Genomic DNA, 26,814 nt, shown 5'->3' with positions numbered 1-26,814 from the left:
TCTCAAAAGCTTATCTCGAACGACGAACAACTTATAGCATTAAATGTTGTTTGTACTATACCTCTGTTGTCTTCTATGCCTTGATTTTCATGCCTAGCTTTGCCCAGAAATCACTCCTTCAGCTCTCTGCAACAAATTTTTCCTTTAGAACTTTTCTCCAGCTCTCAACCTCCTTTCTCCAATCTGCTCATGAAGAATGAATGTAGTCTCTCTTTTATTTTCCCTTTTTTGTTTCCCTAAATGACTTTTGGGCAACCCTAAGATCTAATGACTCAGATTCATTTAGATCAAGGGATGAGAATAAATGTGCATTTAATTCTCACTTTCTATTTTTTAACTCACCCACATTAAATAATGTACCCACGTTGTACTTTATGTATAATGTCACTTTTCACTTTATAATTTAACATTGACTTTACCACTTATAAAGTCACTTTCACTTTATAGTGTCACACTAAGGAAAAGAATTATTTTGGACATTTTTCCCTAGGTAGAGACTAACCCATGCGAAACCACTTGTCCAAGGTACATTAAAAATCAACATTAAAAAGTTGTTGCAGAGGCACTTAGGCACCTCTTCAGCATGCAGATTCTATTACCATCTACCAGTTGGGGTATTTACTATTGGGATATCATCCAGAGTCAAAAGTTTATGTACATGACGATTGTAATTTGTTTCCACTTGCATCCAATGTTGCACAAAGTGGGGATGAAGCCAGTGCATTTTTTGGAAGCGAAACATCGGAAGCATCATTTTCCAAAAATCCTCAGAAATGAAGCATCCCAAAATATATAATTGCATTTATATTGCCCACAAGGCATAGAATAGACGGTGATGGTGTGTACTGCTAAGTCACTCCATGATGTGAAGGTCACGAGTTCAAAACTCTATGGGCAAAAATCTAGTCGTGTTAAATGTAGGTGTGGCCCAAGCCGCGTGCGATCCCGGGGTGATTTTGATGGCTTAGATGCCCCCGAGTCACGGTTTCTCAAGCCAAAAATCCTATAGCTATCATCCCAGACAACTTGACAAACAAAAAAGAATAATAGCATTTATATTCAAAAAAACATCCAAAATGTCAAATTCGTTGTAGAATATATTAAAGCATGCATATATGTACATAACTCAAGATAGAAATGGCAGCCATAGTACATTAATGATTAATTATTTGAGCATCAACCATCTAGAGTCTAGATTTTTCTCCTATTGTCTAGCCTTTGCCTCTAACTCAATTCTCTAGGGACATTGCCCAATTTTGATTAAACTTCCTAATCCAAGCCTTAAAATATGGTAGAAAAAGCTTAACAATTGACACCACCAACACTGGGTACATATAGGGCTTGGTGTTCTTGATTAAATGTCAATCACATACCCTCATACGTGATATAATCTAATGAAATGACACAATCCCATTGACCCTAAATTTTAGAACCCTGAAATCTGTTAAGTCTGTTGAATTAATGGGATATGAAATTATATTTTCTCCATAGGAAATTCGATGAGGTTGGAACCACTAACAAACATCTTGAGTAATTCATGCTAATGTTAAACATTTAAGAATTTACCATTACCATTAGGGAGCATCAAGGAAGCGTCTAGAGAGCATCAAGGGAGCACCTTGGGAGTGTCCAGGAAGCATAGTTCCTCACATGGCAATTCCAAATTTCAGGAGCCGTGCAAATTCAACCTAAAGTGCAGTTCTGAGTGCACTTCACTTGTGTTTCAGCACAGTGCGCAGTTCTGGGGTCTGGTGCGTGGGGGGAGGAGACGGTTCCTACAACATTGTTTGCATCTCATGAATTCATTGTTTTCAAGGGAATTGTTGGTAACAAATTCCTCCAAATACTTAGCTCTTTCAATGAGGATACCCAAGAGACGGTTGCATCTATTCTTGCTAATAAATTTGACGTTGATAAAGGTCTTTCCAGAAGTCTCAACAAGCTAGATATTATTGGCCCTCTATGCAGTTTACAAACTAACAGAATTAAGCATGTTAACATTCAGTTGGCCCAAGCACTTGCAGTCCTTTTGTTATCACTAGAGAGCAGTGCTTTTAGAACTAGTCAGTCTGAACTGCTAATTGGTCAAACCGAACGGTTAGCAAGGCCATCAGGTCAAACCGGCTTAAAAACCTGGTCAGCCTCCCCATTTCGCCAGGTTTTTGCCCTAACCGGTCCTAACTAGCCAGTTCAGGACAGAACCGGCCGATTTATGGTCAAACCAACCGGTTAGCTACCACCGCTGCGGAGGACCCACGCAACGACTTCTCCAAGGTGCTTAGGGTGTTTTGGAGGGAAAGTAAGGGTCCTTTCCCTCCAAAAACACCCTCTCCAAGCCTTTAAGAGGCCCTTCTCCCTCTCATTTGTCTCACACATCTCATTTGGAGTATTTGTGAGTTTGCTTGGGAGCTTGGAGAGTGTTGAGTTTTTGTTGGAGTAGTCATCTTGGAGGCTTGGAGTTGGAGTTGGAGCTATTTTGGAGATAGTTTGTAGCTGTCAATGGAGTTGGCATCTTCAAGAGGAGGCTAAGGAAGCTAGTTTGCATTTCCAGGTAAGGATTTTCACTTGAAAATTCCTCATTTGACTGCTATCCATGTATTAAATATTTTTATGTGTTATAAACTTCTAACTTCTATCATCTATGCTATCAAATCTCTAGTTCTATGTTATCAAATTTTGTAGGCTACATGTGCATTTCTTTTTCAAAATTTAGCTTTGGTTTTCCATGTTTCTTAGCTGCAATTTTTTTTTAAATGGCAGATTTCTTTGCAAATTGTAATTATTTCAAGCAAACATGGCGCCAAAAGGAAAGGACAGTGCATGGGCTCATTGTGATGTAATTGATGGAAAAATGATATGCAAATTATGCCATAAAGCTATTGGAGGTGGGGGTACTCTTAGATTGAAACAACACTTGGTTGGGGTAAGAGGCCAAGTAAAGCCATGTGATGCACCAAATGAAGTGTTAGGTCCTATTAGGGCAGAATACCTTTCCAAGCTTGAAAAGTTTTATGAGGATAAGTGTTAAAATTGGCAACTAGGGTCAAATTCCATGTGGATCATCTTATTTATGACAGCTGATATTTTTTTGGACTCCTCTCATCGAGAGGTGTAGGATTGATCTAAAGATCATCTGATTCCGATAAGTATTCATGGAGTTATGAATTTATTTGTGTTATAAGACAATTCGTCAAGGTAGGCCAGCAACCAAATAACGCACACATGTGCTCAACGTTTTAGTATAAAAAGAGGTGACTTGATAGTCATTTCTACAAACACTTCACGCTTGATTTCCCTCCACTTGTTCTGGGTTTTAGTGGAAGAGAAATCTAAGAGAGGAAGCCCTAAATGCAGAAGGCAAGGAGCCCTAGATGCAATCAAGAAGGAGGGCTACACGCTGCCCTATACGCTGGTCTCTATGATGCCCTAGACGCAGGCCTATGATGCCCTAGTCACAGGGCTGCGATGCCCTAGACGTAGGCCATTTCAGGTGACCACATTGCTGGAAGAAGGCCGAGGATTTCTGCTATAGGAGGCCGAGTTCTAGGGCCGAGAAGGCAAGCAGCTAGGTTGTGTAAAGGAGGAACATAACACTGTATGGAGAGGCCTAAACGCAGGCCTAATGTTGTTGTCCTAGAATACCCTAAACGCAATCATTTATAGCCATAAGCTATTCTAAATGAGGTTTGTTCACACTTGTAAGGAGGCCAAGTTTGGAAAGGAGAATTACAGATTGTTTGAGGGCAGCAAGAGGTAAGGTAAGACTGTTTCGAAAGGTTGTTAGTGTGCAGCAGAGGTCTGTGGTAGGCCACAGGCCTAGCCACTCCAAAACAGGCCAACGTGGAAGTGTTAGGGGTTGCCATATGCTCAAAACAACAGCATGAGGAGGCAGCCATCTACCTTGACTAGGCCGCAGTTCATTAAGGTTGTTCAAGGTATGTTTTGGGGCATGATTGTTGGGTTGTTGTAGGTTACAATGGGACAACAGCAAGCACAGTGCTACAAACACAAATGGGATAGCAAGCAATCATAGGAGCAGCAATGACATGTGGCAGCCAAAGCACATTGGGACAGCAATAGCAATGCTAAACAGTGAGACAGCAGCATGGTAAGTGGTACAGCAAGACATGGTGCATGTTGGAGCTTGGTACTTGGGACACCAAGCTATGACATGGCACAGCAATGCTAAACAGTGGGACAGCAACAAATGCAATCATGGTGGAGCATGGTAGATGGGACAACAAGGACATGGTGCTTGCATGGGACTGCAAGCAATCATGGTGCAGCAGTATGATGTGTGCAGCATCGTAATTAGGTCCATCGTAGTGATAATGATTGCAGCACGAAGCAGCACAATGAGATGCAGCATGATGACGAGGTGCAGCACTATGATGGGTGATGGAGTCACCTAGGAGAATCAGTTGAAGCAGCATGTCTTCAACTAGGTTCAACTACCTCATGTATCATCCTCTTAGAGATTATCTATGCTATTATATAAGTCAAAGTGTTGACTTTTGTTGTAAATGTACTATCTCTCTCTCTCTCTCTCTCTCTCTCTCTCTCTGTTGAACTACTGAAGAACATATAAGAAGAATTGATCAAGGTTTCCCCACATTGGGGTTTGTCCCTAGCTAGCACCACATCTTGTGTCCTCTTGTCTTGGCTTGTCTTCTGCGATTTATGTTTATGTTCTATCTGCAGTTTACTTTAATGCTGATGTGATTGCTAATCTAGAAAAGATATTGAGCTAACTGTGAAAATTGAAATAAATTGCTCTAAGCATAGAACATACCTAAAATTAACAATAAAGCTAGGGAGAAGGCCATCCAAGATGACATTGCAAGGAAGAGGGAATTATTAAAAGCGATGAAAGAGAGTGGGTATGATGATTATGAGATTCAAGACTCCTCTTCTATCCCTTCCACCAATAACCCCTTTCACTATGCTCATCCTTCTTTTGGCCAACTATCAAAAGGAACAAATAGAACAAACATCCAAAGTTATTTCTCATATTCTGCCAACATTGCCTCTTCTAATCCCACTTCCTCCCAGCGAAGTCGTCAACCCACTTTGGATCAACATTGGAAAAAACAATGCAAAGAAACTTCTCATCAATACATTGCTAGATGGTGGTATGATTCAGATATCCCATTTAATACTGCTTGCTCACCTTATTACCAAGCTATGTGGGACTTTGTTATAGTTGCAGGAAAGGGCTTCAAAGGCCCTAGTATGCATGACTTAAGAGGAGCCCTTTTGCAAAAAGAGATATCTTCCATTGATGAGTTCTTGGTTGAGTATAAAGATTCATGGCTCAAAACAGGTTGTTCCATCATGTCAGATGGATGGACCGATGGAAAGAACCACACTATCATTAATTTCGTTATTTCTTGCCCTCAAGGAACCATGTTTTTGAGATCAGTTGATGCATCTAATAAGGTGAAGGATGCAGCCCTTCTATTTGAGCTTTTGGATGACATTATTCAGGAAGTTGGGGAGCAGAATATTGGGTAGGTCATCACCGATAATGCCTCAAACTATGTTCTTGCTGGAAAGATGCTTGAGTCCAAATATAGGACCATATTTTGGACTCCATGTGTTGCACATTGCATAGACCTCATGCTTGAGAACATAGGCAAAGTGGAGTGGGTAAAAAATACTGTAGAGCATGCCAAGTGCATGACAAAATACATTTACAGCCACTCATGGGTATTGAACTTAATGAGGAAAACACTTGGGGCAAAGAGCTTGTTAGGCCTGCAATTACAAGATTTGCAACTCACTTCCTCACGTTGCAATGTCTCAATGGTCAACATAAAAACTTGCAGAAAATGTTTTCTTCTGATGAATGGACTGAATCTCGGTGGGCTCGTAGACAAGATGGAAGACACCAAAAAGAAAGTGTTTGACAATTATTTTTGGAAAAGGTCTGTAGAGCTTGTGAAAATTACCGAGCCCCTTGTTAAGGTGCTAAGGATGGTGGATGGGGAAAAATTGGCCATGGACTACATTTATGAGGCTATGGATCAGGCAAAGGAGCAGATACGGGCAGCTTACAAGGACAGATTAACTAAATATGGCCATATATGGGAGATCATTGATAACAGATGGAACAATCAACTCCATCGTCCTATACATGCAGTTGAGTATTTTTTGAACCCAAAGTATCATTATAAAGATCGGCTAGGAGATCTGCAAGATGGGGAGGTCAGAGCTGGATTGATTGATTGATTGGAGCGCATGGTCCCTACCCATGCAGACCAGTTAAAAATACATAGACAACTTACTGTTTTCAATATGGCAGGTGGTACCTTTGGCAAAAACTTGGCAAAGATGGCAAGAGATGTGGATCAACCAATTTGTTTTTCTTTTCAAGTTAAAATTGTTTACGTTTTTTACATTTCAAATTATAAACTAAGTTACTAATTAATGTCTTTTTCTTTGCAGCGCATTGGTGGGAGTCATTTGGTGGCCAGTGTCCTCAATTGCAAAGGTTTGCAATTAGAGTCCTCAGCGAAACTTGCAGTTTTTAGAGCATACACTCGAAGAAGAGAAACCGTTTGGAACAAAAACAGTTAAATGATCTTGTTTTCGTGCAATACAACCTTCGACTAAGGAGGAACCAAATAATGAACAAAAAACCTAATCTAGATCCCATTATGTTGGACAATATTGATCCAAAATCAAAATGGGTGGAGGAAACTGAAGATCCTGTGTTTGATGTAGATTTTGATATCGACATGGCATTAGCAGGGCATGATGCAGATTTTGTGGCGGCATCAAAACCAGGATCAGTAGTGGCATCAAGGAAAGGCAAAGAACCAATGGCAGGCACTAGTCGTGCAGGTCAACAAACTCGTGCTTCCATTTTGTCCACTTCTATTGTTATTGGTGGCATTGCTACTGAGGTTGCAGATCAAGCTGAGGCATCCTCAGACTCTGAACCAGATGATGTCTATGTAGCTCCTGATGATGATCCTGTGTCTAGTAGTGGTGATGAACTTGATGATTGATCATGTGTACACTGTAGACTTGTAGTAGGCCAATGGCCTCATAGCTTGCAGCATTGTTTTTGGACTTTATAGGCCATTTAGAGCCTCATTGCTTATGTATTTTACTATTTTGTCAATGATATGTATTGCGCTCAGTGCCATTTTGATATATTCACCTTTATATGGTATCTAAATGAGCAAACTTTGCATATTTTGTCTCTATTGGCTTGGATTTATGGTTTTAAATCTTAAAAATAGTTTTGTTTCATTAAAAATTAATTATTTAATGTATTTTAAGCAGTGTTGTTAAAATCGCGATTTTATCGGAAAAGCGCGATTTTTTCATTTACCCGATTCAAATCGCGATTTTTATGCATAAAAATCGCCACTTTTTTTTATAACGATTTTTATCGAAAAAATCGCGAGTTTTTGAAAATATCGCGATTTTTTCGAAAAAATCGCAGGCCGTCGGGGCAGCGGGCTTTTTATATGCAAAATCGATTTTTTTTATGTCATTTTGCTGTTTGCGCGCGGAGGAGGAGGAGAAGAGGTGAGGGAGAGGAGCTGAAGGGTTTCCGTCGGATTTGGGAGCGAATCGAAGCGTTTTTAAGAGGAATCCAAGCCTAGATCACCAATTTGTCCATAAAAGAGGTATGTAGATTAATTTTTTTTGGTTTTGCTTCTATAAAAACTTTGGTTTTCATTGTTTTTAAAGAATTTTTTGAAATTTTTCATTGATTTGGGATGGGTAATTTGTTATGACTATGAGAACCAATTTGTTATTTTTATTTTCTCATTTTTTTTAAACATTGTTTATTTTTTTTTGAATTTTCATTGTTTTTTGGCATTTGGTTGGGTAACTTGGGTTTAGAAATTGGGATTTTGGAAATAATTAGCTTGTAATTTTGCAAATGCTAAATTGTAATTTGTATTATCATTTATGTAATCCTAAATTCCTATTTCCTAATCCTTATTTTTCCATAGGTTTGCAAATTCAAAATTCAAAAACAAACATGCCAAGGAAATTGGATCCTTTCTGGGAATATGGTGACCCTAAAACTCCGAATGATAGACAAAACTTGTATTGCAAGTTGTGTGGAAAGGAAATATTCGGGGGGGTGTACAGGTTGAAGTTCCACCTTGCACAAATCCCTGGACGTGATGTGGGGCCCTGTCTAAAGACAAATGCTGAAATTATCCAAAAAGCCATGAGAGCATTGGGAGAATTAGAGCACACTAGAGACGCCAAAGAAGAACTCAAAAGGCAACTAAAAAGGTCAGCGAAAGGAAGTGGGCCAAGTGGCACAGGTTCTACTGCAGCGTCAGTCAATCCGGTAGCTGCATCATCATATTTTGTTCCTCGAACCACACCTGGTTCACAACCAACTATTGGTTCAATGCTAAAAAGAACTGAAAAAGAAAAAGCTAACAAGTTGATGACAAAATTTCTCCTCTGGAGTGATATTCCTTTCAGCATTATAAGGAATAATCCATTTTTCCAACCTACTGTTGATGCTATTGCCAGTGTTGGCCCGGGGTACAAACTCCCTTCTCTTCATGATTTCAGAGGCCGGCTTCTTCAAGATGAAAAGCGTGACTGCACCCAAAGATTGGAGGATTTTAGGGCATCATGGGCACAAACAGGATGCACTGTTATGTCAGATGGTTGGACTGACCAAAAGGGGAGAACCCTTATAAACTTCTTGGTTAGTTGTCCCAAGGGGACTATGTTTATCAAATCTGTTGATGCAACTCATCAAATCAAAGATGCAAGAACTTTATGTGATTTGCTGGATGTGTTTATTTTGGAGGTGGGTGCAGAAAATGTTGTCCAAGTCATAACGGACAATGCTGCAAATTATGTTGCTGCTGGTAGAATGCTTATGGACAGGCATCCTGCTTTATTTTGGACACCTTGTGCTGCCCATTGTATTGATTTGATGTTAGAGGACATTGGGAAAATTCCCTTTGTCAAAGAGGTTGTTGACTCATCAAAAAGCATCACAAAATTTATTTACAATCACACATCTGTGCTTAGCTTGATGAGAAGATTCACCAACAACAAAGAGTTGGTGCGCCCCGCCATTACACGGTTTGCGACGAGTTTCATATCTCTTCAATCCCTCTTGAATTCTATGTGGGATTTGAAGAGAATGTTTCTTTCAGAGGAGTGGCGTGCTTCGTCAATGAGCCGCAAACCAGAAGCAGAGGCCGTCTGCAGACTAGTTTCATACCAGGAAGACTTCTGGGCGGGAGTGCAGGAGGTGTGCGCTGTTACAGAACCTTTGGTAAAGGTTCTTCGGTTGGTTGATGGTGAGAAGCCCGCAATGGGCTATTTGTATGAAGCCATGGACAGGGCCAAAGAAGCCATTCGGTCCTACTATGATGACAAGGGAGATGATGGGTTCCAGAGACAACTCCTTCTATGGAACGTCATTGATGAGCGATGGAACAACACACTCCATCGTCCAATTCATGCTGCGGGGCTTTTCCTGAACCCTGCATTTTCTTATGCATGTGGGTTTAATTTTGATGTTGAGGTCGTGGAAGGATTATTAACCTGTGTCCAGAAGATGGTGAGATCTTCAGAAGAACGTATGGAGATCTCTAGACAAATTGAGCAATATAAGTTGTCAGGTGGCACATTTGGCTTTGAGATGGCTGTCATTGATAGGACGGTTAAAATGCCAGGTATTTTTTAGTTTGTACTTTGTAACTTTGTTTCAAATTTCATTGTTTCTTCAAATTCCATTTTTTTCTTATGTTTATTTAAAATTTTATTTGTAATTTTGTTGTAGACGCATGGTGGAAGATGTATGGTGGCAGAGTACCCCTTTTGCAAAATCTTGCCGTACGCATCCTCAGCCAAACATGCAGCTCCTCGGGATGTGAGCGCAATTGGAGTGTATTTGAAAAAATACACAACAAGAAGCGCAATAGGTTAACACTTAAACATTTAAAATATTGCAAATTTCCAAATAAATTTTTGAATTCATTAAAGTTTTAAACAATATTTTTTTTATAATATTAATTATTAATTATTAATTTATTATTTCATGAACTTTGTACAGGTTGGAGTCCCATAGACTTAATGACATGGTCTATGTCTACTACAATCTTCGATTGTGGGTGAAACAACTAGAGAAGACACCTGATACGGAAGCCATCTCATTGGATGGGATTGACACCACTGCTGAATGGAGGGTTGAGACCGAGAGGCCTCTCATGGATCCCACTGAGGATTGGTTAGTGCAGGATGAGGGGGAGGAGGAGGGGGAGGAGGAGGAGGAGGAGGAGGAGGAGCAGGAGCAGGAGGAGGAGGAGTTGGAGGAGCAGGAGGAGGAGGTGACACCGCCTACCCGGGCTACCCGGGCTACCACTACCAGAGGACGTGGTCTCCGTCCACCTCGGCCTCCTGTAGCTGCTACTACTAGTTCTTCAGCTTCTAGAGCACGTCAGACTCCACTGCCATTTCCACCACCACAGGCACCAGCTTCTACATCTAGAGGGAAAGAGAGAGTTGTGCCATTTTCTCGCAAGAGGGGCAGAGGAAATCAATAGGATTAGACTTTCATTTTATTGTATATGACATTATGACATGATGAGATACATTATCATATTTTTTGTTGATATTTTGAGGCTGAGTTGGACTTGGGACTCAGGACTTACTATTCAGGACATGATTCAATGTTATGTGTGATTTTAGCGCTAGAAATGATATTAAACATCTTATATATTAGTTTTTTTATCATATTTATGTGTCAATGTATTTATTTTATGTTGTAGATGGTTTAGATATTAAAAAAATTGAAAAAAAATGAATATTTTTGTGCCAAACGATTTTTTCCCGCTTTTTTCCGATTTTTTCCCGATTTTAACGATTTTTTCCGCTTTTTTCCCGGCGCCGATTAAATCCCGATCGCGATGTGTGCAACACTGATTTTAAGAAATTTCTAAAACCGGTTCGTTTAGACCTACCCAGTCCTGGTTCGACCGGTTCCAGTCGGAAATCCGGTTCATTAGGTGGACCAGTCCGGTCACCGGTTCTGGTTTTTAAAACATTGCTAGAGAGAAAGAAGCATGATAGCAAAAGATGCAATTATGTCATTAATAAACATTGTGAAGTCTTCAGACAGAGATGCTAAATAGACAGTAATGACTGATTCGGATAGTCCTCTTTTAGATATACAAATTACTAAACAAGATCTTCCAGTTGATATTATTAGACCATTGATCAGAGCCCTGGGTAAAGGGACTGATACGCCATGGTCCAACTGACAACATGCCCATTGAGAATATTCATCATCGTGACACTATTTTTAACCTGATCTCTCTTCTTTCTGCAACCAGTTTAGAAGAGATGGTGACAGCATAGGCACCCGAAGAACTTTCCTTATTGACTATAGAAGCCAAACTAGAGATTTGAATTGTCCTCTCTGTATAGCCCTCGTTGGAACACCTTATAGCTTTAAGCCAATAGTAGTTATGTATTTGGCCACTGGCATTTCACCAATTCAAGATAATGACTCTACTTCAAATTAGTGGATGTAAAATATTTATAAAAAGTAATCCAAAACTAAAACACTTGCATAATATTCTCCAGTAGACATAGTATATAAGCAGCATAACAGCTATATGAGAATGGAATGTTAAATAACCAACAGGAAAGAAAGGGTGTGGTAGAATTAGATACAAATAAAACAAACTTAAATACAAGAATTAGAAAGAGGCCACTTCCAAGATATATCTGCCAGAGTTGAATTCTTTGTTTCTCAAGTTGAGAGAGAAACTTAAACTTGAAATTTGTACACATTGGCAGAAATCAGCATGCTACCCATATGAGACTGAACACAGGGAGATGAACATGGCAAAGCATCACTTAAGAAAGACACTGAGCAAGGTGGAGGAGAATGAAAAATTATTGTTGTACAGACTCAAGTTGAATTCTGATATTAGAGAGATCTCAAGTTAGAGAAAAAAAAAAGGGAAGATTCAGATTCTGATGCTCAAAAGCAAAAACTAAGTTTTGGATAAGTATTAAGTTAAGGGATTCCATTGCAAAAAACAACCAAGTACAGGGAGTTTACTTATCAAGACCCCCTAAATAATCAGACAAATGGTGCAATGAAGTGTGTTAGAAAAGGATGGATCTTCTTTGCCAAAATTGATATATAATTATACATATTCAAAATGAACTGATGCTTTGACATTTGATCTTAACTATATTCTACTTCTAAATTATGTTCAGATTTGTAGCTTGAGAAGTACTCCAAACCCTAGGGTTCAGGGTTGTGGAGGAATTGGCACCATAAAAAGGCTTTGTGGGCTAAGAACCCAACATGTGGGCTTTGTACCCAAGCTTGTGGGTGTGAAACCAAGAAGACTTTTGATAGTTTGACCATTGGAGATGGAAAAGCACCATAGAGGAGCAAGGGGCAGCTTCAAGCACCAGGAGAGGAGGTCTCTAAGTTAAGAAAATAATTTTCATATGTTTTGTGTGGGTTTTGCAAAAGGGTTTCAAGGGCTAGTTGTTGCACACCCTTGAAAACCATATAAATAGAAGGCATTTGGAGGTTCATTCATCCACATCCAAATGCAATGATTCATAAGGAAACATCAACTGATTAGGCTGCAGATCGGAAGGAGCTCAAGCAAAGGTAAGGAGGATGAGTTTTGATGCTTCTTGTGACTGTCTTGAGGGCCAAGTTGGTTTCCAAGGAAATCCTAAATTTGGAATGAGTCTCTAGGAGTTTAATAGTGTGACCTCACATGCACTGTCATCCGATGCTCACAGTGCTTTATCATCGTAACCAACCAGCTTCCTTTTGAACCCTCAGAAGGCTGGAAAATAGAGGTTGGTCTTATAATTGGGATGTAGATTATTTGCTATTGCAGCTTAAGAATAGACTTTTAGAGGATTTTAAGGTGTTTTATGTTGGTTGTTCAACAGTAAGTGCAGATCCAAGAGAAAGGATGATGTTGCTCAGATTCCACAAATTTTAAATGTATTGGAAATTAACTTTCTATCTCCTCAACTTCAAAATAAGTTTTGCCATGTGTTCTGTAAAGTTGTAAACAATCCTTGTGACCACTATTTCACTACATGTTGTGATCCGAATTGGATCCATAGAAAGACTGTCAAGAACCATGACTGAATCAGGTCAAACAGATCTCTAAGGAAATCCAAAACAGTGTCAAAAACACCCTGAACCAATGGCAATAGCAGTCGACGTGGACGACGAGGACCTCGGTCAAAGTGCGCTAACCGAGGCCCATGGAGACCGCGCAAGAGGCCAAAGTAGCCCCTGGGAGCCCCGGAATGGGAAAAGGAAGAGGTTTTTGATGTGCGATTAGCGCTTGCGCTAATCGCTAGGCGAACAAGGCCCTGAAGGGGGAGCTCGAGCACTCAGTCACATCGGGAGCCAGGAAACCGCGGACAGAAAAAGCGAAAAACGCTAAGAGGTTTAAGACAGGAGCGGAGCGATTCCATACACCAATCGACGCGTGGCAGGCGGAGGTGAGAGAAAACCGCCGTTGATCGCACACTATCGGTCGAGCAAGTCAACCGCGCGAAACGTGCGTCTGGCATCGGATCTGGAGGGCCCAGATCGGACGGCTGAGATTGCACCCGATGGAAAGAAGCGGAATCGACAGGGAATTAAGCCGCATTCTAAAGGGATTTGGAATCCGTTTGACCGCCACGGTGGAGGAGAACGCATCCACGGCGTAACTAAAGAAACGAACCGACAAAGCATGCTGGTGCCATTTAGAGAAGGACAAGTGGCCACTCCCTGAACGTTCATTATGACGCCGAACGCAGGGAACTCCAAGCACAGCTGCAGAAGGTGAATGGACACAGGCGGAAGAGGAACCGAACAGGCATATGTAAAAATTTCTGTTTTCCCACCCCGGTTTTCAGTTTCTCCTTATTTCTCCCATGTAGTTAAATGCCCATTCCCATAACCATACATTTAACACACTGAAAAAAATAAATATTGCTGAAAACACAAATTCTGGAAATTGCAGAATTAAAAATCAGCAATTAAAAACAGCCATTAAAACACATTAAAACACTGATATTTTTGGTCAACTTGACCCTGGAAAAACCCCCTACAACTCTTGGGGAAAACCAGTTTGAGAGCTCTTCTTTATTTCTGAAAATTGTCTTTTTACAGTGAGAATTATTCAGCAAAAAATCAGCAAGCAAATTTACAACTTATCTCCTTTCCCGTGCCTCACAACAATCTGGAAATTACAGCAAACAGGACAGCAATAAATGCTGTACGACCTCCGTTTTGTGTGCAGAAAAATCAGCAAACTGCTCCTCGATTTTTGTGCAAAAATCTGTCTTTCACTATGTGCTGAATCAGCTGTACAAATCTGCTCAACTGCTGCCTTGGAATGTGTGCCAAGCTGCTGTCTCCTTCTCCTTCCTGCTCAGAAATCTCTCTTGCTCTCTTGCTCTCCTTCTCCCAATCTGCTCATGAAAGAATGAATGACCTTTTCCTCCTTTAATATAACTCCAAGTGACTTTTGGGTGATCCAAGTGACTTTTGGATGATCTCTAAATCCAATGGCTGAAATAGATTTAGATCAATGGTTGAGATTAAATGCTCATTTAAATCTCACTTTCTATTTTTTAATTCACCCCACTTTAATAAAGACCCACTTAGTCATTTATTTCCAAAGTCACTTTTCCTTTCTAATTTTTCATTGACTTTATAAAAGTCACTTTAAAATTAGACTTAATAACTTTATCACTTAAAGTCACTTTTAAATTAGATCTAACTTTATAAAATTATAAAGTCACTTTAGGAGAAAAATTAAATTCTTTTGGACACTTTTCCCTAGGCCAAAGATCAAAGCCTAAGGGAACCACCTGTCCTCCGGTACCAAATTTCAACACTCCCTCTTACCGAGGAAGGTGTTCCTCACCACACCCATCTTGTCTCTGAAGTAGACATGCTTGCCCCGTGGTAAGGCTTTGGTAAGGATATCTGCAACCTGCTCATCAGTGGAAATATACTCAAGCTTCACAGCTCCCTTCTGAACATAGTCTCTGATGAAATGATATCTGATCCCGATATGCTTTGACCTGTCATGAAATACTGGATTCTCCGTGAGTTTAATGCAACTCTGATTATCACAGTAAATCACTGAAGGTCTCAACGGCTGACCAAATAAGCCAAACAACATCTTGCGAAGCCAGATGGCCTCACAACTAGCTAGACTGGCTGCCATATACTCTGCTTCCGCTGAACTCAGTGCTACTGACTGCTGCTTCCGGCTGAACCATGACACTACTGCTGAACCCAACCCAAAACAACACCCTGAAGTGCTCTTCCTATCAGAAGCACAACCTGCCCAATCAGAATCAGTGTATCCTGCCAATCTCACTCCATCTCCCTGCCTGTAGTCCAGACCATAATCCACTGTCCCCTGCAAGTACCGCAAAATGTGTTTTGCAGCCACCCAGTGAACCTTCCTAGGCTCACACATAAACTGACTCATCGTGTTGACTGCAAAACAGATATCTGGTCTAGTGTTGACCAAATACATCAAGGAACCAATCAGCTGCCTGTACAATGTGGGATCCACCAACTCGGAATCCGAAGCATGAAGCTTCTTCCAGTTGGTGATCATCGGTGTCGACATGGGTCTACAATCCTCCATGTGGAATCTGCTAAGGATGTCCACAGTATACTTCCCCTGCCCCAGGAAGAAATGCCCCTCCTCCTGCCACACCTCCAAACCCAAAAAGTAATGCATCAAGCCGATGTCCTTCATCTCAAACTCCGCCGCAAGATCTCTCTTGCAGTGCTCTATGAGTCTCTCTGCACCTGTAATGATCAAGTCATCCACATACAGCACCAGAATGAGAGGCTCCTCACCAATCACAATAAAGTAAAGGTTCGGATCTGCCTCACTCTTTGTGAAACCCATCCCCTGCAAGTATGCATCTATCCTGGAGTACCAAGCTCTGGGAGCTTGCTTCAGGCCATAAAGGGCCTTCTTCAATCTGCACACATGGGACTCCTTCCCATGCACCTCAAAGCCCTGTGGCTGCTCAATGCACACCTCCTCCTGTATGAAGCCATTGAGAAATGCGGTCTTCACATCCATCTGGTGGATCTTCCAACCCATCTCTGCTGCTATCGATATAATGGAGCGGATCGAAGTATATCGAGCCACGGGAGCGAAGGTCTCCTCATAATCAACTCCCTCTACCTGGGAGAACCCTCTAGCCACAAACCTCGCTTTGAATTTCTCAATGCTGCCATCTGCAGCATGCTTTACCTTGTAAAGCCATCTGGAAGTAACCACGGATTTGCCCTCAGGCCTCGGCACCACCTCCCAAACATCATTCTTCATGATAGAAGAATACTCCTCCTGCATGGCCTCTCTCCAGACCTGCTGGCTAGCTGCCTCCTCATAGCTAGAAGGCTCAGAGTCAAGGATGCTGGTAACCATCGCCATATAACTACAAAACCTCTCAGGTGGTCTACTCTCTCTGACCGGCCTCTTCGGCTCAGCAACAGATGTGGCATCTCTCAAGGTGTCATGAAGCCACTTGGGCTTCCTCTTCCCTGAGCGCACTTCTTCCACCGGAGAATGAAACTCCTCCTCCTCATCATCATCAGTAGCCTGAACTCCTGACTGTCTGTCTGCTGTCCTCCTGCCTGCACCTGAACCTGTAGAAGCTGAGGTACCGTGTGAACTGTCCATCAGTGGACTCCCTAGTGAACTGCTCTGCATGCTGCCCGGAGCACCACCCCTCTGGCTCGATGAGCCACTGCTCACTGACGGACCTGACATCCTCATAGATGTACCTCCGGATCCTCCTGATCCCTGCCCACTGGATCCCTGCGACTGACTCAACTGCTGCTGAGGGTCTGGCTGATCCAGATACTCTAACTCCCGTGACCTCCTAAAGGCCCTGTCCTCCTCGAACTTCACATCCCGTCTGACAACAACTCACCTCTGTGCAGGAATGTAAATCCGAAAGGCCTTTGAGGTCTCACTGTAGCCCACAAAGATACCCTTCTCTGCGGTGGGCTCTAGTTTGGTCCTCTTCTCCTTGGGTATATAGGAGTATGTAATGCATCCAAAGATATGAAGATGACCAAGATCAGGCTTCTTCCCAAAGAAAGCCTCCTCCGGAGTCATGTGCCCCAAGGCACGATGTGGACTCCTGTTCTGCAAGTAAACAGTTGTGTTGCAGGCCTCTGCCCACAAGAACAATGGCAACCCCTGATCATGTATCATGGCTTTGGCAGCCTCTATGATGGATATGTTCTTCCTCTCCGCAACCCCGTTCTGCTGGGGGTTGTAAGGAACAGTGAACTCCCTCCTAATGCCTGCCTCCGCACAATAGTCAACAAACTCTCCAAGGGTGTACTCTCCTCCATTGTCCGACCTCAAGGACTTGATCTTTCGACATGTCTGAGTCTCCACAAGAGCTCTGAACTCCTGAAACCGCTTGAAGACCTCACTCTTGGTCTTCAAAAAATAAATCCAGGTCCTCCTGGAGTGATCATCAATGAATAACACATAGTACTCATATCCACTCAAGGAAACATGAGACATCCGACCGCTCACATCGGAATGAATCAAATCAAGTATCCCCGTCGCTCTGCTGTCACTGCTGGGAAAAGGGGATTTGGCAAACTTGCCCATCGCACAACCTCTGCAAGTATCAAAGTGATCAGTACTGAAATCTGGCACACCTGTAGTGATCTCCCGCAATGTCCTCAAGGCTCCATGATACATATGTCCCATCCTACGGTGCCAAATCTCACACAGCTCAGAACTGCTAGCTCTGCTGTCGGTACTACTGCTCAATGCCAAAAGGGGTTGGAATGCAAACTTGTACACCTTTGCATGGCGTACACCTATCACTCTAGCTGAATCAGCTGGAGTGCCCCTGGGATACATCAACACCTGTCCTCCCCTGAACAGTACCTCATATCCTCTGTCCTCCAAAGCTGAGACGGATATGAGGTTCTTCCTCATCCCTGGCACATAAAGAACCTCTGACACCTTCAAGGGAGGTTTGGACTCCCTCTGAAATGTCACTGTCCCCACCCCGACTGCTCTAACAACTCTGTCATCACCGAGTACTACCTCAATATCAGTGCCACTCTCTGAAAGCTCTGAGAAGTACTCACGGACTCCTGTCATGTGACGTGAAGCCCCACTGTCCACATACCAAATACCTGTAGATGCTCCGCTAATCGAGGGAAAAGCATGCTCCCTCTGAACCTGTGTGGCAGGTGATCCTGCACTAGAGGACTCACACATAGTGAACGCAAACTCCCGATCAAAACGACCTGCAAAGTCCTCAATCTCTGCTAAAGCTGCCACGTCCTGGTTCTTCCCCTTCTTCTTCTTCTTCTCCGGACACACAACTGCATAGTGTCCCATCTTTTGACAATTCCAACACTTCACCTTGGAATAGTCCTTCTGTGTGTTCCCCTGTTTACCTTTACCTTTGCCTTTGCCCCCACCACCGCTTGTGGAAGCCTGCTTCTTCCCTTTGCCTTTCTTGCCTCCTGCCACCAGTGCTACATCCTCATCCTGCTCAACTGGCTTGGCTGCCCCAAGCTGTCCTTTCCTGATCTCTGTCTGAATGCAATCATCCCAAAACCTCTCCCATGTGGGAAGGGTCTCACGTGCACAAACCCCATCAGCAAAGTTCAACCATGAACGGGGGAGGCCATTCACTGCAATACGCACCAACTCAGTGGATGGAATGGCCTCTCCAATCGCTGCCAACTCATCTCTCACATTGGTAATCTTTGTGAGATATCCAGCTGCACTATCATTACTCATCTTAATGTTCTTCAACTTCTCCTTCAGGACCATCTTCCGGTTCTCATTGGTACTCTGGTAGAGATTGGACAATGCTGTCCACATCTCATGGGCATTGCTCTTTCCTCTCACATGAGGAATGCAATGGTCTTTGATTCCGTCTAGAATCAGCCTCTTACTCTTATTGTTCTTCTTTTTATACTCAGCCAACTGAGTAACATAAGTAGGCACAACAACAGGGTTCTGTGCGGTATGCACCATGATATCCCAGACTTCTGCCTCCTCAAAGATACTCTGCATTCTCTCCTTCCAAACGCTGTAATTTATATGCCCATCCAGCCTATCCTCCACCCTCAATCCCAATGACATCCTGCTGTCCTAAAACTGAAAAATAGCACTGCTGTAGTAAAGATAAAACTGTTGTTTATGAAAAATCAGCTTGCTGGAATTTTCTGAGTGAAAAATCAGCAACTGTAATTTTTCCTTTTTGCTGTCCCAAACTGCCCTTCAGCACTCAAGCTCTGATACCATGTAAAAATTTCTGTTTTCCCACCCCGGTTTTCAGTTTCTTCTTATTTCTCCCATGTAGTTAAATGCCCATTCCCATAACCATACATTTAACAGACTGAAAAAAATAAATATTGCTGAAAACAAAAATTCTGGAAATTTTTCAGAATGCTGGAAATTGCAGAATTAAAAATCAGCAATTAAAAACAGTCATTAAAACACATTAAAACACTGATATTTTTGGTCAACTTGACCCTGGAAAAACCCCCTACAACTCTTGGGGAAAACCAGTTTGAGAGCTCTTCTTTATTTCTGAAAATTGTCTTTTTACAGTGAGAATTATTCAGCAAAAAATCAGCAAGCAAATTTACAACTTATCTCCTTTCCCGTGCCTCACAACAATCTGGAAATTACAGCAAACAGGACAGCAATAAATGTTGTACGACCTCCGTTTTGTGTGCAGAAAAATCAGCAAACTGCTCCTCGATTTTTGTGCAAAAATCTGCCTTTCACTATGTGCTGAATCAGCTGTACAAATCTGCTCAACTGCTGCCTTGGAATGTGTGCCAAGCTGCTGTCTCCTTCTCCTTCCTGCTCAGAAATCTCTCTTGCTCTCTTGCTCTCCTTCTCCCAATCTGCTCATGAAAGAATGAATGACCTTTTCCTCCTTTAATATAACTCCAAGTGACTTTTGGGTGATCCAAGTGACTTTTGGGTGATCTCTAAATCCAATGGCTGAAATTGATTTAGATCAATGGTTGAGATTAAATGCTCATTTAAATCTCACTTTCTATTTTTTAATTCACCCCACTTTAATAAAGACCCACTTAGTCATTTATTTCCAAAGTCACTTTTCCTTTCTAATTTTTCATTGACTTTATAAAAGTCACTTTAAAATTAGACTTAATAACTTTATCACTTAAAGTCACTTTTAAATTAGATTTAACTTTATAAAATTATAAAGTCACTTTAGGAGAAAAATTAAATTCTTTTGGACACTTTTCCCTAGGCCAAAGATCAAAGCCTAAGGGAACCACCTGTCCTCCGGTACCAAATTTCAACAGCATAGGGATCGAATGGCTAAAGCCATGAACAGAGACAATCGAATCAATTAGAATTGATTTGGAGTCAGAATTGAGAAGAGTCCAAGCGACCAAGAGAGGCAGTGAACAGTGAACCCTGAGAGGAGGACTGAACATAGAGAACAGTAAAGCCAAGCAGAAGAGACAGAGGGCCAAGCTGACCACAGGCAGTGTCGAGCACCAAAGAGCTTGAAGATTCAAGCCTTCCCATAGAGGAATTTGTCCGGACTGAGCATCACATTTGGCTCTTTCCACTGTAGATCAAGAGATCACAGAGCTAGTAGGAAGAAGAAGAGTCTGTGTACTCCAAGTGGCTTGGGGAATCCAAAAACCACCCTGCCAAGCAAAATCTGCTTCAGGAGAACTCATATTGAGTCCTTGTATTGTAATTTCTCTACTGAAAGACATAATAAAACAAGGCCACCACTGAAGCTGGACCGGAGACGTAAGCCCTGGAGAATAGGGTGAACTCCTTATTAAAATTGTTTGTCCTTGTGTTGCTTACTGTATTTCTCTGTTGTCTCTCCATTTTATTGTTTGTGTATTGGCAATCTGATCGATCCGTTGTTTCAATAACACAGAACACACACCAACACATGAGTCTGTAATACCTTTAGTTTAATAAATCTTTAACTGATGACACTCATAGGGTGAATATCAGATCAAATGGTATCAAAGCTCAAGGCTGTAAGGTTAGACAAGCTTGTGTTGGTATAGTTGTGACTGCTCACAAGATCAAAGCTCAAATTAGGAGGAGAGTTGGTGGAAACTAATCCTGAAATTGGAAGAGTCTATCCTCGAAAGACCATGTCAGAAGAAAGTTCTATGCGGCCAGACCCTCAATTCATAGAGAGTTTCCTAGCTATAAAGTCTATGGTTGAAGAAATGTACAGAAACTTTAGAAATCAAAAGGTAGAAGATGCATGAGGCTCTAAGCAAGAGAAAGAAGAAGATGAGTCTTACTTCCATGACAACTCCAAAGGAAAGGGGAAAGGGGAAAACTTTCTCACACCTCCTAATAGCCCTGTACATAATAAGAAAGCATCTTTGATTAAGTTAGACGTTAAATTTGATTTGCCTATATATGATGGAGAGCTAAATGCTGAAAAACTGGACAATTGGATTAGACAAATTGATGTGTATTGCAGGGTACAGAACATAAACTCAAACAAGAGTAAGATTCAGCTGGCAAGACTACGCCTAGGAGGCACTGCCTTGGTTTGGTGGGAAGGTAGAACCCAAGCTGATATGAAAAGCCATGGTAAGACCATCTCTGTCTGGAGTGACTTTGTTTCTGCAATCAAAAAACAATTCTATCCATTGGCCTACATGCAGCGGGCCATGATGATTTGGCAAACTCTTCGGCAATTGAAGGGGCAAAGTGTACAAGGGTATACTCAAGAGTTCAGAAAGAGAGCATTGACATTGGGTATCTCACTAGACTCACCAGAGACTCTTTTGAAGTACATTGGTGGTCTACACAGCTACATGAGGCATACCATCCTCATGTTTAATCCCACTAGTATAGATGAGGTATCTGTACAAGCTACTCATCTAAAGGCTAGCGGAAAGAATGGCAATCCAGAAGTTGGGGGACCATCCCAACCCACTGTAAGCAAGAGCAAGGAGAAAAGAAAACAGAAGTGGAAAGCAAGGAAGGCTAACACTGCACAAAAAGCCAAAGCTTCATGCACTCACTGTAAAAAGGAGGGGCATGATGATGAGCATTGTTGGATTCTGCATCCACAGCTGAGACCTAAGAAGTCCGAGGGCAAGAAGAAGAAGACAGCTACAGCTATTCAAAGAGATTTGGGGTCAGACTCGAGAGATGAAACAACTATAGCAGCCACAGGTATAAGAGGTAAGAAATCTGAAGCATTTACTAGTAATTCTGCTCAATCTGTTATTGATGAAGAAAATGAGAGAAAAAGACATGAGCTTTTCCATATTCGAGTTATTTCCAAAAATCAAAATATTGATACTTTGTTTGATAGTGGCTCTCAAGTAAATTTGATTTCTGAAGCAATTGTAAAGAAATTGGGATTAGCAACTACACCTCACAAGAAACCATACCCATTAGGATGGTTGAATGATAAAGCACAACTACAAGTGACTAGACAGTGCAAACTCAAGTTTTCCTTTGGGTCAGCATTTGTAGATGAGGTTGAGTTAGACATAATTCCTTTGGATATATGTAGAATTGTTTTAGGAAGTCCTTACTTGTATGATAGAAAGGCTATTTTCTATAGAGCTGAGAACAAGTATCTACTGGTTAAAGATGGAATCGAATACTTTGTAAGAGCTCATAAGCTAAAGAATAATTATACTCTCATAAACTCAGGATAGATGAAAAGAATGATTAATTCATGCAAACAATTCTTACTGATGGTTGTAAAAGAAAAGAAACCTGATAAAAACAATGTATTTGAGGGCTGTAATGTTGAACGGCAAGCTGATATAGAAAAGGTTGTTTCAGAGTATGATGTCTTGTTTCAAGAACCTAAAGGTCTGCCACCCAAAAATGGAATAGTACATGATATTATTTTGCAGCAAGATGTTCCATTGCCTAACATTGGGATGTACAGGTTGTCTGCTTTAGAGAACGCTGAAATCAAAAAGTAGGTGCAGGGGTTGCTCGAGAAGGGTTTCATTAGGCCTAGCACATCACCATGTGGGTCACCAATCGTTTTGATGAGAAAGAAAGATGGCTCGTGGAGAATGTGCATAGATTACCAAGCACTGAATAAGATAACGATCAAAAATCATTACCCCCTTCCTCGCATAGATGATCTTTTAAATCAATTGAAAGAAGCTGTTTATTTCACCAAACTGGATTTGCACAGTGGATACCATTAGGGCAGAGTTGCAGAGCAAGATGCATGGAAGACTTCTTTCAAAACAAAGCAGGGATTGTATGAATGGTTGGTTATGCCTTTTGGTTTAACTAATGCTCTTGCTACTTTCATAAGATTAATGAATGATGTGCTCAGAGCTTTTCTTGATGATTTTGTTATTGTGTATCTAGATGACATTCTAATTTTTAGTAAAACGTGGGAAGAACATTTAAAGCATGTTAAGCAGACATTACATGTTTTGAAAAGAGAAAAACTTTATGTTAAACTCTCAAAATGTGAATTTGGAAAAACATCTCTAAACTACTTGGGTCATATAGTAGGGGAGGTGAATTGAAAATAGATCCCTCCCTCTAAAGTGGCAGTCATTGTGAATTGGCCTAAACCCAGGTCTGCTACAGAAGTGAGAAGCTTCTTGGGAGCAGCACAATATTGGAGGAAGCTCATCTCTAACTTCTCCTTGATTGCAGCTCCCTTACATGCTTTAACAGGATTGAATAAGGTGTTTCGGTGGGAGGCAAACATCAGAAAGCCTTTGACACCTTGAAAGAGAAAATAAGTACAGCACCTGTACTAGCACTGCTAGATTTACAAAGACCATTTGAAATCCAAATTGATGCCAGTGACTATGCCATGGGAGCAGTGTTGATACAGCACGGCAAACCCATATGTTATCATTCTGAGAATTTTAATCCTGCAACAGTTAACTATCCTACATATGATAAAGAATTGTATGCATTAGTTCAGAGTGTGAAAAAGTGGAAACATTATTTAATGGGCAAAGAGACAGTAATACATATTGATCATCAGCCACTTCAATATCTACACTCCCAAACTAAGTTGCAACAATCAACACATTACAGATGGATGGGTTTTCTACAACAGTTTCACTTAGTCATCAGATATAAAAAGGGCATACATAACAAGGTTGCAGACATGTTATCTAGACCCATTATAAATGCACTACCATACTTAAGCATAATTCTGTGCTACATGAAAGCTACATAGAACAATATGCTCAGGATATGGATTTCAAAGATGTATATGCAACTTTGAGTCAAGGCAAAAGAGTAGAAGAATTGGACTATCATATAAGGGACCGACTCTTATACCATTGTGGGAAACTATGCATTCCACAAACTGAGAGAGTAAAGATAATTAGAGAAGCACACACTTCTCTGATATCAGGTCACTTTGAGGTAAGCAAAACAGTTGCACAGCTGCAAAGATTCTGCTATTGGCCGAAAATGAATGAGACAATTTCTAGATATGTAAAAGGGTGTGCCATGTGTGCTAAAAGCAAGCACAGCAATAGAAAACTAGGCTTGTACACTCCATTGCCAGTTCCTTCTCACCCTTGGGAAAGTGTTTCCATGGATTTTGTTGGAGGACTGCCTAAATCTAGGAAAGGTCATGACTATCTATATGTTGTTGTGGATAGGTTCAGCAAAATGTGTATTTTGATACCTTGTAGTAAATAGATCACAGCTGAACAGACTGCAAAATTGTTCTTTGAACATGTATGGGTTCATTTTGGATTACCCACTTCCATTGTATCTAATCGAGACACCCGATTTGTGGGGAAGTTTTGGTCTAGTCTGTGGGAACTGATGGACACCAAGTTAAAGAAAAGCACAACTTTTCATCCACAAACAGATGGCCAGACAGAAGTAGTAAACAAGACTGTGATCCAGTTACTGAGAGGTTATTGCAGTAAACATCCTAAGCTTTGGGATGAACACTTGTGTTATGTGCAGCATGCTTACAACAGAGCCAAACACTCTTCTACACAGAGATCTCCTTTTGAGACCTGCTTTGGTTTCACACCAAGGTCTCCTTTGGATTTTGTCTTTGGTAAAGACACCATGGTTGATGGACATAGTGATGTGGACAAGGCAACCAGGTTCATTGAACAAATCCAGGAGATCCATCAAGCAATACAGGAACAGTTGGAAAAGAGCCAGGCCAAGTACAAGGTTAGGCATGATAAGCATCGGATGGAGCATAGTTTTCAAGTTGGAGACCAAGTCTGGTTGTATATCAACAAGGACAAGATGCAAGGTGAAGGTAAAAAGCTAAAGCCTATCAAGTATGGGCCTTTTAGAATACTTGAGAAAATTGGTGAAAATTCTTTTCGTCCTGATCTACCAGCTTACATGCACATCTACTCAGTCGTAAATGCAGATTGTTTGAGATTGTTTGAACCTTCAATGATGGAGGACCCTGAAGAGCAAGGTCAATTGCCTTCTATTGATGACCTGCTACCTGAATACCTCAATAAGTTGCAGGAAGACACCGTGTTGGACAGGAAGGTGAGGACAACGCGCAGGGGAGATGTCGAGTACCTCAAGATTGGGCTCAAAGGTTCAAAGCCGAGCAGCGCAAAGTGGATTGAGATTGGACATGTGAGGAAACAGTGTCCTCACTTAGTCGATGCTTGAAAACCAACTTTTGGTGGTCCAAAAGTTTTTCAGTAGGGAGGTCGTGATCCGAATTGGATCCATAGAAAGACTGTCAAGAACCATGACTGAATCAAGTCGAACAAATCTCTAAGGAAATCCAAAACAGTATCAAAAACACCCTAAACCAGTGGCAATGGCAGCCGATGTGGAACGACGAGGACCTCGGTCAAAGCGTGCTGACCGAGGCCCATGGAGACCGCGCAGGAGGCCAAAGTAGCCCCTGGGAGCCCCAGAATGGGAAAAGGAAGAGGTTTTTGATGTGCGATTAGCGCTTAGCAGGGCCCTGAAGGGGGAGCCCGAGCACTCGGTCACATCGGGAGCCAGGAAACCGCGGGTGGAAAAAGCGAAAAACGCTAACGTACGAAAGCAGGACCCGCGCGCCAGAAAATCGGCAGTATTGATCGGGGTGCCCTTGAACGATAAGAGGTTTTGGACAGGAGCGGAGCGATTCCATACACCGATTGACGCGTGGCAGGCAGAGGTGAGAGAAAACTGTCGTTGATCGCGCGTTATTGGTCGAGCAAGTCAACCGCGCGAAACGTGCATCTGGCGTTGGATCTGGAGGGCCCAGATTGGACGGTTGAGATTGCACCCGATGGAAAGAAGCGGAATCGACAAGGAATTAAGTCGCGTTCTAAAGGGATTTGGAATCCGTTTGACCGCCACGGTGGAGGAAGAACGCATCCACGGCGTAACTGAAGAAACGAACCGACGAAGCATGCTGGCGCCATTTAGAGGAGGACAAGTGGCCACTCCCTAAGCGTTCATGATGACGCCGAACGCAAGGAACTCCAAGCGCAGCTGCAGAAGGTGAATCGACACAGGCGGAAGAGGAACCGAACAGGCATAGGGATCGAATGGCTAAAGCCATGAACAGAGACAATCGAATCAGTTAGAGTTGATTTGGAGTCAGAATTGAGAAGAGTCCAAGCGACCAAGAGAGACAGTGAACAGTGAACCCTGAGAGGAGGACTAAACACAGAGAACAGTAAAGCCAAGCAGAAGAGACAGAGGGCCGAGCTGACCACAAGCAGCGTCGAGCACCAGAGAGCTTGAAGATTCAAGCCTTCCCATAGAGGAATCTGTCCAGACTGAGCATCACATTTGG

At 41.9% G+C, this 26,814-nt stretch overlaps 2 protein-coding genes across 3 annotated transcripts in view; one reads left to right on the top strand and one right to left on the bottom strand.

The window, feature by feature from the left end:
- Positions 1-26,814, bottom strand: part of LOC149185831 (cytochrome c-type biogenesis protein CcmE homolog, mitochondrial-like) — a 35,961-nt gene that overhangs the window by 5,871 nt on the left and 3,276 nt on the right. The gene's annotated exons all lie outside the window — the stretch shown is intronic.
- LOC149185832 (uncharacterized) lies at positions 9,715-10,731 on the top strand. The gene is made up of 2 exons (XM_089412500.1): positions 9,715-9,932; positions 10,064-10,731. The coding sequence occupies exons 1-2, from the start codon at positions 9,805-9,807 to the stop codon at positions 10,551-10,553; spliced, it is 618 nt and encodes a 205-aa protein (XP_089268626.1). The 5' UTR covers positions 9,715-9,804; the 3' UTR covers positions 10,554-10,731.

Source organism: Pinus tabuliformis, chromosome 3_1 (assembly GCF_031772625.1).
Source record: "Pinus tabuliformis cultivar Carrire ecotype Pingquan chromosome 3_1, CPIR1, whole genome shotgun sequence".
NCBI lineage: Eukaryota > Viridiplantae > Streptophyta > Pinopsida > Pinales > Pinaceae > Pinus > Pinus tabuliformis.
This window is presented reverse-complemented; position numbering and strand designations above follow the sequence as displayed.

Bases quoted from the DNA above. Each gene is read 5' to 3' on its own strand.
- LOC149185832 (XM_089412500.1), top strand. From the start codon at position 9,805: ATGTATGGTGGCAGAGTACCCCTTTTGCAAAATCTTGCCGTACGCATC. The intron at 9,933-10,063 runs GTTAACACTTAA...AACTTTGTACAG, and splicing joins CACAACAAGAAGCGCAATAG to GTTGGAGTCCCATAGACTTA.